This window comes from Lucilia cuprina, chromosome 4, assembly GCF_022045245.1.
Source record: "Lucilia cuprina isolate Lc7/37 chromosome 4, ASM2204524v1, whole genome shotgun sequence".
Taxonomy (NCBI): domain Eukaryota; kingdom Metazoa; phylum Arthropoda; class Insecta; order Diptera; family Calliphoridae; genus Lucilia; species Lucilia cuprina.
In genome coordinates, this window is record NC_060952.1 from 40,877,818 (window position 1) to 40,890,914 (window position 13,097).

At 33.0% G+C, this 13,097-nt stretch overlaps 1 protein-coding gene and 1 pseudogene across 1 annotated transcript; one reads left to right on the forward strand and one right to left on the reverse strand.

The window, feature by feature from the left end:
* The first annotated feature begins 440 nt into the window (after nt 1–440).
* LOC124419829 (heat shock protein 70) lies at nt 441–2,714 on the forward strand. The gene has a single exon (XM_046950602.1). It carries the CDS (start codon nt 641–643, stop codon nt 2,549–2,551), a length of 1,911 nt encoding a protein of 636 aa, XP_046806558.1. The 5' UTR covers nt 441–640; the 3' UTR covers nt 2,552–2,714.
* Nucleotides 2,715–9,149: 6,435 nt separating this feature from the next.
* LOC124419409 lies at nt 9,150–11,376 on the reverse strand (annotated as a pseudogene).
* Nucleotides 11,377–13,097: the final 1,721 nt, after the last annotated feature.

The window sequence follows — 13,097 nt, forward strand, 5'->3', positions numbered from 1 at the left end:
TAAGAAAACTATACAAAGTTTATACACGTGAATTATAAAAATATAAACAAACCATGAAAACGTGTAGAAAGTTCTAGAAGTTTTCATTCATAAAATACCTGTATGTATCTCAAAGTATATTTACAGACAGTAATATTTAATACATACTATGTATGCACGTACATACATACATATGTATTATAAATAATAACAAAATATAATATAAATGTTGATTCAAACACTTTCACGCAAACAATTTTCTACCACTCTCTCTCTCTCTCTTAAAAATCAAAAACTTCTCTTAAATAAACAAACTTAATTATGGCGTTTCTAGAAGATTCAAACGTATTCCCGCAAAAGTATCTAGAAAATACCAAAGAGTATGTGATTCGTATAAATACGGCCGCACAAACTCTCTTCGGCATTAGTACAATACAAACAAGCAAAGCGAAAACATTAAAAAGAAATAACAAGCGATTTAAATTAAGAAAAACTACGTTCAAGTGAACAAGAAATTAAATAAATCAGAAAATATACAAAAGAAAGTAAAATAATTCTATAAAAAGTGAATTTTAAGCAACAAGTTCTATAAAAAGAAAAACTATTAAAAATCATTCATCAAGTTTATATTCACAACAAAGAAGAAAAACAAAGTCACACAATGGTAGCAATTGGTATTGATTTGGGTACAACATACTCCTGTGTTGGTGTCTTCCAACATGGAAAAGTTGAGATTATTGCCAACGATCAAGGCAACCGAACAACACCCAGTTATGTTGCCTTCACAGACACAGAACGTCTCATTGGTGATGCGGCGAAGAATCAAGTTGCCATGAATCCCAAGAACACAGTATTTGATGCAAAACGTCTTATTGGTCGCAAATATGATGATCCCAAGATAATGGAAGATATTAAACACTGGCCATTCAAAGTGATCAGTGATGGTGGCAAACCGAAAATCGGTGTCGAATTCAAGGGTGAACATAAGAAATTCGCACCAGAGGAAATCAGTTCAATGGTGTTGACAAAGATGAAGGAAACTGCCGAAGCCTATTTGGGTCAGACAGTAACCGATGCAGTAATTACAGTTCCTGCCTACTTTAACGATTCACAGAGACAAGCCACCAAAGATGCTGGTCGTATTGCTGGTTTAAATGTATTGAGAATTATCAATGAACCCACGGCGGCTGCTCTAGCATATGGTCTCGATAAGAACTTGAAAGGTGAACGTAACGTACTCATCTTTGATTTGGGCGGTGGTACTTTTGATGTCTCCATCTTAACCATCGACGAAGGTTCATTATTTGAAGTGAGAGCAACTGCTGGCGATACCCATTTGGGTGGTGAAGATTTCGACAACAGACTCGTCTCACACCTGGCCGATGAATTCAAACGCAAATACAAGAAAGATATACGCTCTAATCCCAGATCATTGAGACGTCTAAGAACTGCTGCTGAACGTGCCAAACGTACATTGTCATCCAGCACTGAAGCCTCCATTGAAATTGATGCTCTATTTGAGGGTCAAGATTTCTACACTAAAGTGAGTCGTGCCAGATTTGAAGAATTGTGTGCTGATTTATTCCGTCAAACATTGGAACCGGTTGAGAAGGCCCTCAATGATGCTAAAATGGACAAGAACCAAATACATGATATTGTACTGGTTGGTGGTTCTACACGCATCCCTAAAGTTCAAAGTCTTCTTCAACAATTCTTCTGTGGCAAGAGTCTAAACTTGTCCATTAATCCCGATGAAGCTGTGGCCTATGGTGCTGCTATTCAGGCGGCTATACTTAGTGGTGATAAGAGCAGTGCTATTCAAGATGTTCTGCTGGTAGATGTGGCTCCACTATCACTTGGCATTGAAACTGCTGGCGGTGTAATGGCAAAGATCATCGAGCGCAACACACGCATTCCATGCAAACAAACACAAACCTTCTCCACCTATTCGGATAATCAACCTGGTGTAAGCATCCAAGTCTTTGAAGGTGAACGTGTCATGACAAAGGACAACAACAAATTGGGCACATTTGATCTCTCTGGTATTCCACCAGCTCCTCGTGGTGTGCCACAAATTGAAGTCACTTTCGACCTTGATGCCAATGGCATTCTAAATGTTTCTGCAAAGGAGATGAGTTCTGGCAATGTCAAGAACATCACTATTAAGAACGATAAAGGACGTTTGTCACAAGCCGAAATTGATCGTATGGTCAGTGAGGCTGAGAAATTCGCTGAAGAAGATGAGAAGCAGAAAAATAAGATTAGTGCTCGCAACAATTTGGAAGGTTATGTGTTTGGTGTAAAACAAGCATTGGATCAAGCTGGTGATAAGATTTCTGCACAGGAAAAGGGTGAAGCCTTGCGTGCATGTGAAGATACAATCAAGTGGTTAGATGCCAATACATTGGCTGAAAAGGAGGAATACGAAGACAAGATGAATTCACTCACAAAATTATGCACACCAATAATGACCAAATTACACAATGGAGGAGGTGCTGGACCATCATGTGGTCAACAGGCTGGTGGATTTGGTGCCGGCAGAAGTGGTCCCACTGTAGAAGAAGTAGATTAAATCAATTAGTCAATCTCAATATCATTCCTAGAAACAATTCATCATTAAAACTCATGAATATTGTTAAGTTCATTTAGAATAAGAAATAATTTATTTTTAGCAAATAAGATCTCAAATAAAGAGAAATAAATAAATTGTTTTATGTTAAAACAAATATGTAAAGTATAACAAAAGTGTGTTTTATTAACCTATGTATATATCAAGCCTCTTTCGTAAACGACAAAAAAAAAATCAATTCAATATTAAATTAAGATGATATAGCGATGTCCATATTTTTTGGTAATAAAAATTATTAATAATTAGTTCTCATGATTTTGGACCCTATTTGAATAAAAATTTTCTCCGTTTGTGAAATTACAAAACAACAACTTACAAAAACGTAATTACGATCGAATTGCAGAAAACACACAATCGCAAAGCATTGAAACGAAATGAAATTGCTTCTTCTTTTTCTTACGATTCAGTTTTTTGTTGGAATACCTTTTTTCGTAACTGAATGAGTAAAAGTAAATGTAGCAAGATATGACAGATGACGAACAAAAGAGATTTCCCTTCCATTTCAATTTATTTCTGCAAACATTGATGGGAGAAATTCTTGCTCTTTTCACTCTTTTATTCTTCCTTATATATTGAAAGACTTGAATATCTTATTCCACTAGAAACCTCAAAATATACAATTATTTATACTTAAGTAACTAAAGATTAAAGGATATTTGAAGCCTAAAAGGACGTACCAAAAACTAGTTTTTCTTCCTAGGAATAAACTTATGCTCGCCGAATCTTATATATTTCATAAAAAAGAAAAAGTACCAGAAAGTCCTATTTTATAGATTTTCGTTCAAACAGTTTGCAAAAAAAAAAAAACTTTTTTAAGAAGGAAGAAATATCAAATATCAAAATGTTCCTATTTATTGATTCTTACCTACTTCGGGATCTATATGTTCATGTTTCTAAGTTCAATATTATAGAATCTTTTAAAAAATCTTAAACTAAAAAGTACAAACAAAACAAGTAAGTCGGGCGAGGCCGACCACATAATACCCTACACCTGTATACGAATAAAATGTGATTTAGTTTTCATAATTAAGCATTTAAGTTAAATTGTACCTTGTCTCAGATATACTAAAGTCATTTACCAATATTATTGTGCGTTACAAACATCAGCACAAACCCAATATACCCTCCCCACTAAAGTGATGTAGGGTATAATTATACGTCCTCACTTAATTCCAAGCAAAATTTACCGTTGCAACGAGTTGTATGATTGTGTTGTTGGTAATATTTTTTTTGTGAGCTTGCACAATATATTTTAATTTTTTTATATTTATGGACTGATACTTTTACGAATCATAAAATATACTTTTTCGAAATGTCGATCGCTCGTATACTATCTACTAAAAGGGAAATATTTGGAATTATAAACAAACATTGACCGATCCCGTTTGCAATGGGATTGCAAGCGCGTTTTATTGAAATATGTCCAAATTGGCATGTTTTTAAAACATTGGGGTCATTTTTACCCAAGGCCGTTTACGGGTTAATTAATTTTTTTTACTATTATTTTAAATATCGGTTGTTAATAAATAAATTTCTTAAATTTTATGATAATCTACCTAAAAATAGAAAAAATTTCCACTAGTTTCCATCAAAAATTGTAAATATTACAAAATTTGACCTTTGACCTTTAAAGTTTATGAGTTAATGGCGTCCAAATTGCATGAAACTCTTGATTTTTATTTAGAAATATGTGAACTAATAAATTTACAAAAGGTTCAATTTAAAATACACAACAATATAATAAAAAGGCTAATTTTGCAAAATATTACATAAAAATGGGTTTTTCTCGAAATCCGCTGAATTCAAATTGCAGGCACAGGCAAACTATAATAGGTATTGACTTAATTTTTTTACTGTTTTATTCCCAATCTGTTGTCCATAAATTCCTATGAGTTCTCCAAAAAATATTGAAATTTGTTTAACAAAGTATAAAAAAACTAAAATTTTAATTTTGAAACGACCGTTAAAAATATCAAAATTATTCGGTCATAGCTGAGAACAGGTTTACGTTATTCTATAAGGACAAAAACTCATATTCAAGTAACTACAGATGTATTTTAAGTAATACAATTGTTTTATTAGAATATTTTCAAATATTTTATTTTTTTATCACATTTCGAATTCAAGTGCTCTGAGACACGATAATGGCCTGAGGAATTTTTTAATAACTTTTACATTTTTCAACCAATTTTTGTGTTTTTATCTTTTTGTAACGCTAATTCTGTGTATTACGATTCTTTGAAAATAAAATGCAAAACAAATTGTTTAATGACAAAACTTTTGTGAAAAATGAAAAAATTGCATATTTTCCCCTTGTAAATGCATCTTCAAACTTCAGAGCCGTTGTGGGGGGACAGCCTGTAGGATAAAATTTTTTTCCTTCATACAAGCTTGGAGCACTCTAATGCTCATGCAATTTGTTTTCAAAATATATTTAAGTGATACAAAAGAGTGTTCTGTTTATATTTGATTCGTGTGTGTAAGAGTCACATGTAAATTTGTACGAATGTTTGAAAATGTTCTCTTTCTCGTAGACAACATCTTGAATTACTGACCTACATCACACAGTATACTAAGGATACTCGAATATTCCTGAGAATTCCTTGACCTTGAATATGTTGAAATGTTCTTGTTTATGTTTTCATTGATTAATAAAGGTGGTGGTTCTTTGATACAGAGATAAATGATAAATGAGTTTAACATAAATGAGGCACAGTAGAACACTTCTTTTGTTCTAGAACTTTCTAGAATATTTCAAAACATTCCAGAATTGAACATTACTTTGTTTTACATCTTATTACATCGGACACCACTATATTGTATTTGTATTATGCTTAAAGTCTTCTTATGAAGAAATTCATTACATATATGTAATTTATAAAGCTACAAATGAAATTTGGTTAAAAATGAAGAATATTTATAAAGGCTACCAGATCCAAAAATACTGCCTAACCTCTGTCCATTGAATTTCCAAATGTATGTATGCATGTATGTATGTATGTATGTATGTATGTATGTATGTATGTATGTATGTATGTATGTATGTATGTATTTTGTTATGTATCATACCAAAAATCGATGTTGAAAATATGAGTCCCGTAGAACATTTATTAAAAAAAAAACATCTAAGAAGTTATAACCGGGCGAGGCCGACCATATAATACCCTACACCTGTATATGAATAAAATGTAATTTAGTTTTCATAATAAAGCATTTAAGTGAATTGCACTTTGCCTCAGATATGCATAAATATTTAGCGGCTAGGGTCAAATGAGGCCCTTTAATTATAAAGTTCATCAGGGTCATCAAGGCTAGTACAGAACTTGGTTTTGTAGCTTTTTGTCGAGTTACGAGTATATTAAACGTAATTATGAACTTAAAAGTCCTATTTGGCGGGCTCTGTTATATGGGGCCTAGGTAAAATAATGGACCGATGTTAACTATTTTCAATAGGCTTCGTCTACAGTACCATAAAAGATAATTTGCCAAATTTCATTGCATTATCTTCAAAATTGCGACCTGTAGTTTAATTACAATGTTTACAAGTCCTATTCGGGGGTAAAGTTGTATGGGGGCCAGATAAAATAATGGACCGATCTTAACCATTTTCAATAGGGTTTGTCGCTGGGGCAATAGAAAATCATGTAGCAAATTTCATGGAATTATCTTCAAAATTGCGGCCTGTAGTTTGTTACAAGGTTTACATGGACGGACGGACACAGCTAAATCGACGCAGAAAATTATTCTATCTGTCATTTTCATGAAAATAAGATTTTGACCACCAGTGACATAAATTTCAAAAGAAAAAAATATTTTTTGACATTTTTATCGCAAGTTTTAAATTTCTCTATCTTAAAAAAAGAAAAATTGCTTTGGATAATTTTCTGTTGCAAAATAAAAGTTTTTACTAATTTTGCTAAACACAATTCCGCACAAAATATTTGAAATCGGTTTAATCGTTTTCGAGATATTGTGAATTTTTTAAGACTAATTTCAAAAAATTGGATATATTTTATATTTTCACAACTTTACTGAGGTCTTCAATAGCTAGAAGAGAACACGGCCATAATAACATTTTTTGTAAAAAAAAGTTTGTTGTAGTACACACCCTAGAACGATGAAATCCGGAAAAAATTTATGCCATCCGATTTCTACACTTCCAACTTAAAGTTCTATATAGGTTTTTATCGTGAACAAGATCGTCCGATAGCAGTTATATATCATTTTATATATATACGGCCATAGTAACATTTTTTGTGAAAAAAGTTTGTTGTAGTACACACCCTAGAACGATGAAATCCGGAAAAAAATTATGCCATCCGATTTCTACACTTCCAACTTAAAGTTCTATATAGGTTTTTATCGTGCACAAGATCGTCCGATAGCAGTTTTATATCATTTTATATATACGGCTATAGTAACATTTTTTGAATGTTTTTTATTAAAAGGCATTCTGTAACGATATAATCCCAAATATATTTATATTTTATCAGATATGTTCCTTTCCACATTTATATACATATTTTAATTGATCAAAAATATTTTTTTTAATGTAAATCATGAAAATAAATTTTTTTGAATTTTTTCCACGTGCATAAACACATATTGAAAATGTAAATAATGAAAACGAGTTTTTGCGTCTTTTCCACGTGCAGAAACACATATTTGTAAACAAAAATAACTCACCACACCAAAAAAATGTTTATTTTGATAAAACAGCTGTTACGGTTTGTTTTATTTTTCGTCGGGTTATTTTCTTTATGTGCGTCCCCGGGCCACCAAATATTTCATCGAATAGGTTTGCCATTCTTGGCGACTTTTTTAATCATCCTCAGTTACCTACACCCAGGCCAAACACTACACTTAGTAGATCAAACTTGTGAGATCAAACTCCAACTTTATGAGAATTTAATCTTTGTTAAGGGAGTTGTATATGTACATTGTTTAAATAACGTACCTGATGACGAAATTGCTACTGAGCTTAAATCTCAGTTTCGGTATATAAATTGACCACCAAGATTGATACAATATGTCCTAACATTTAATTTGTATAATTTACAGAAAGTTATTGATGTACATATAACGTTAAGGTTGAAACTTATTTTCCAAACCCAATGCGTTTTTGTTGTTGTTGTTGGGGTTGACAGCCCTTGGCCGAACAATTCGGGTCATTCCGGTACGTAGAACCGTCTTCTGGGATAAATGTAACCCCCACCTCATGAACCTGATGTCTGCACTGGACTTCAATGTGCAAATTGTCGTGATGACCATCCATACTAGGATTTAAACTGCCATCATTACATTAAACAAATACTCTAATATGGTTGATTCCGAGGTAGAAAATAGACCACAGTCTATGAATATCAATAGGGTAGCCTCGTCGATTATAATGGCAATGAGAACAGCGACCAACTCATCAATTCCACAATCCTCACTGAAAAGGAAAACGAATGTTCCATGGTGGAATAAAGAACTTTCTAAATTGCGTGAAGCGAAAATAATTTCATGGCGGAATTTTAGAAATCTCCCACAACTTTCAATTCGATGTTATACAAAAAGGACAACGAAGCAATATTCTGTAGATAAATGCGAATACAAAGGAAAAGTAGCTATGATTTCAAGAATGGGAATCGTGACTATCGAACAATAATGTGATTAGACAAATAATAGCTATTAAATCATAAAAATAAATAAATTTTTACATGATATCGAAACGTTGCGTCCTTTCGAGGATGGATGCCTTGGAGAAAAGGCAACTGAAGTTCGAATTATTAATAATATTCCTCTTTCTTCTCGGACAATTTCTCGACGGACATGTTGTTTGATACATTAAATGAAGAAATTTTAAGTTATTAAAAAAAATTCTAGCCGACCTTATGGGGATTTGTCATTGTATACTGAAGTCAAATGACTTTCAAAAGATTGGTGTCTTTAAAGGCTATTAAGTCTTAGAAACCCCGCTATTTAGTCTGGAAAAAACCCAAGTCCGTAAACTGACGAATAACTCACCTTTTTAAAAAATCCACATTTTCTAATCAGATTAGATTAGTAATTTTTGGAAGTGGACCTTATATGGGAGATACGGCCAATAAATTTGGTTAATTTTCTTTGCTTAGTTTTAACGTGGACGTGTTTTACATAGACTTGTTATGCACACCATCACTGGTGATGGCGGGATTTATGGACCGATTTTGCTGATTTTAAATGGCGTTCTTCCCAAACGTATAACATATTCCACAGAACAGATTTCTAGAAATTTGGGTCAGAAAATCTTATTGTGGAAATTACAAAAGTAATGACAAACTAATATGTTCGTTCTAATACATATACATAACCTTCGCACATAAACTTAGGCAGACCGATTTTAGTTGCTTTCAATCTTCATTATGTTGAGTAATGTTGCTACAATACTTGCATTTTGAAGAAATTTATGAGCGTCTGAGAGGATCCTTATATATGGCCGTAGGTTAAATTATAGCGATTCTTATTTTATTTGACAGTGTGGTTCCAAGTAAATAATACTTCCACTTTTTATAATTTCAATTAAAATTTTATTTCCAGATATGTTCTTAAATATTTAAAGCTACAAAGGTAATTTATTTAAAATTAAGTTAACACTTAAAACAAATCAACTTATTAAAAACTTATTCGTTAACCTAACATAAATTCAGTCTTTTTAAAATAAAAAAAAATAAGAAGTAATAAAATAAAAATTTTAATCTACTTCTTCAACGGTTGGACCACCATAATTTTGACCACCAAAACCTCCAGCTTGTTGACCACAACCAGCACCTGCTTGTGGGCCAGCAGCTCCACCACTAGCCTGTTGATGTAGTCTTGTCATAATGGGTTGGCATAACTTAGTTAATTCTTCCAATTTGTAATCATATTCTTCTTTTTCAGCGGTCGTGTTGTTGTCTAACCATTTGACGGTTTCTTCACATTTCTCCATGATACGATCTTTATCGGATTTTGGTATTTTATCGCCAGCATCTTGAGTTGACTGTTTCACATTGAATACATAGGCTTCCAATTGATTGCGTGCTGCTATACGTTGACGATGTTTTTCATCTTCATCTGCATATTGTTCGGCCTCACGGACCATACGATCAATTTCAGCTTGCGACAAACGACCTTTGTCATTTTTGATGACAATATTTTTGGCATTACCAGTGCTCATTTCTTTGGCAGTTACATTCAGAATACCATTGGCATCTAAATCAAATGTTACATCTATTTTAGGAACCCCACGAGGTGCTGGCGGTATTCCAGTTAAATTAAAGGTGCCCAAAAGATTGTTGTCTTTGGTTAATGCTCTTTCACCTTCAAAGACCTGTATCGTGACAGCTGGTTGATTGTCAGCATATGTGGTAAAGGTCTTTGATTGTTTGCATGGAATGCGACTGTTGCGTTCAATTAATTTAGTCATTACTCCTCCAGCTGTTTCAATGCCCAATGAAAGAGGTGCCACATCTACCAGCAGCACATCTTGAATGGCACTGCTCTTGTCGCCACTGAGAATAGCTGCTTGAATTGCTGCACCATAGGCCACAGCTTCATCAGGATTAATGGACAAATTTAGAGTTTTTCCACAGAAGAATTGTTGTAGTAGATTCTGAACTTTAGGAATGCGTGTAGAACCACCTACTAAAACAATATCGTGGATTTGGTTCTTATCCATTTTAGCATCATTTAAGGCTTTCTCCACCGGCTGCAAAGTGTTGCGGAACAAATCACCACATAATTCTTCGAAACGAGCCCGGCTTATTTTAGTGTAGAAATCCACACCTTCGAATAGAGCATCTATCTCTAATGTTGCCTCAGTACTGGATGATAATGTTCGTTTTGCACGTTCAGCAGCCGATCTTAAGCGACGTAATGCTCTGGGATTTGAACGCAAGTCTTTTTGTATTTACGCTTAAATTCTTCGGCAAAGTGATTGACTAAACGATTGTCAAAATCTTCACCACCCAAATGAGTATCGCCAGCTGTAGCACGCACTTCAAACAATGAACCCTCATCGATTGTGAGAATGGAAACATCAAAAGTACCACCACCCAAATCAAAGATTAAAACATTACGTTCACCCTTTAAGTTTTTGTCCAGGCCATAAGCTAAAGCAGCGGCTGTGGGTTCGTTGATGATTCTCAATACATTTAGACCAGCAATTGCTCCAGCATCTTTGGTGGCTTGTCTCTGTGAATCGTTAAAGTAGGCTGGCACTGTAATGACTGCATCGCGAACTGTAGTGCCTAAAAAGGCTTCAGCTGTTTCCTTCATTTTGTCAACACCATGGAACTAATTTCCTCGGGAGCAAATTTCTTTTGTTCACCCTTAAACTCCACTGAAATCTTTGGCTTTCCACAATCATTTACCACTTTGAAGGGCCAGTGTTTCATATCATCCTGAATCTTTTGATCTTCGAATTTACGGCCATTAAACGTTTTGCGTCGAACACTGTATTCTGAGGATTCATGGCAACTTGATTTTTCGCCGCATCACCAATTAGACGCTCCGAATCTGTGAAGGCAACATAACTGGGTGTTGTGCGGTTGCCTTGATCGTTGGCTATGATTTCCACTTTACCATGTTGGAATACACCAACACAGGAGTATGTTGTACCCAAATCAATACCAATTGCTACCATTTTGTTTTCTGTTATTTTTATGCACTAAATTTGTTAATTATTTTAATGCTTTGTTTTTCAATTTTTCAATACGTTTTTTAGTTAGAATTTAAAAATTCACTATTATTTTTTTCGCTTTAAAATTAACTTTTCACTTTGGTTTCTTGTACTTAAATATGACGATTGTCGAAATTTTCTTCCCTTTTATACTTGTTGACTCTTTTGTATTCACTCAAGAGAAAATTCTAGAATTTTGTCTGAATTTTTCTTGAAAATTGTAGATATTCACATATTATATGAGGGGGTAAAAGTATCTTTTTTTGTGCAAAATAAGATTTGCAAAGAGATGCAAAAGAGAGTTAAGCACGTAGTTGTGTGAGTTTTCCTATGCATTTAAGAGAACAATGTGTTATCTATGTGTTTTTGTATCTTATACTGGCGTATAGAGAGGCAGAAAAAATCATTACTACACACACAGATATATCTACATATGTGTTTTTGTATCATAAACATACATACGTATGTACAATGCATATTTTTCCTCTTAGTCTTTTGAAATCTCTTTAAAATACTGACCTACGTTAGGGCACCTACCTTTAATAAACTAATATGTAATGTATTGTAGAACAAACATTTATTATAGGATTCATACATACGTATTCATATTGGAAAATGTTTCTGCTCTGTTTGTCAAAAGGATAATCGAAATTTCTTGAAAATTTCACGAGAGGTATAGAATGAAGATATACGAATAACTTCTATAATCTACAAGTTGTAAAAATTATTCTTCTAATAAATCTTAGTAGAAGGCATGATTTACACCCATGTGCCAGAGACTATGTATTATTGTCGCATTACTCTCAGAAGTCCTACGATATTGTCGCATTCTAATATTTCTAAGACTATTATTGTCTCATTTGAGTTGCACCTCCATTTGCAGTTCATGTTACTATTACCGGAATCTTTCAGAGATTATTTTATAATAATGAAAAATTTGTGGTTTTAACACTGTTCTATTTAGGTCGAGATACAATTTCAAAGCTATATCAGAGAAATCTAAGAAGAACTCATTCGGCTTGGAATCATTTCGTATAACTTACATCTAAAACAGTGCTACAAAGAGATGCAGAAAGTTTGAAGTATCGGCGTAATTCGCTCTGTAATGAACCGAGTCAATCCAAAAATTGTTTATCAGACTATTGACAAACATAGTTATCACTCGCCAACAATGTGATACCAGTTCCGTAGCTTTTCAGATCTTCGCATGTAAGACACTACATTTGTCTGAAAGTCTAAAAAAGTTTCTTATACCTATGCCAATATCCACCCAATCACCAATCGCCTTATTTAGATATATATTTTCCCCAAAATGTACTGTACATTAATTTTTGCAAAATTCCATCTATGTAATATATTGACTGCAATGATCGACAGTCGCATTTTGATCATTGTTCAGACTTTATGACTACGGAATTTTAATGCTTTGAATATTAACAGAAAACTATTAAAATTTACTAAATAAACATTTTGTGCCAAATATTTTTTATTTGTTTAATAATTATTTAGAAATTTTAAATAATTTTAGTAATAATTGCACACGAAATGATCATTGAGTTCTTGTACATTTTTGCTAAACATACATACATATAAAGTAGCGACATATAAAAATTATTAGATCAGTTTTTAAAAATGAAAATATATAAAAATAAAATTGATATAATCTATTTTCGTCATAAAAACAAAGAAAACATAATCTAAAAATATAATTTAGCATCTATTTTTCCAAATGTATCTGAGATACAATAGTGGCACAAATATTATAAATGAAATTATTTTTGTGCAGTAACATGGTAATTTCAAAAA

Bases quoted from the DNA above. Each gene is read 5' to 3' on its own strand.
- LOC124419829 (XM_046950602.1), top strand. From the start codon at position 641: ATGGTAGCAATTGGTATTGATTTGGGTACAACATACTCCTGTGTTGGT.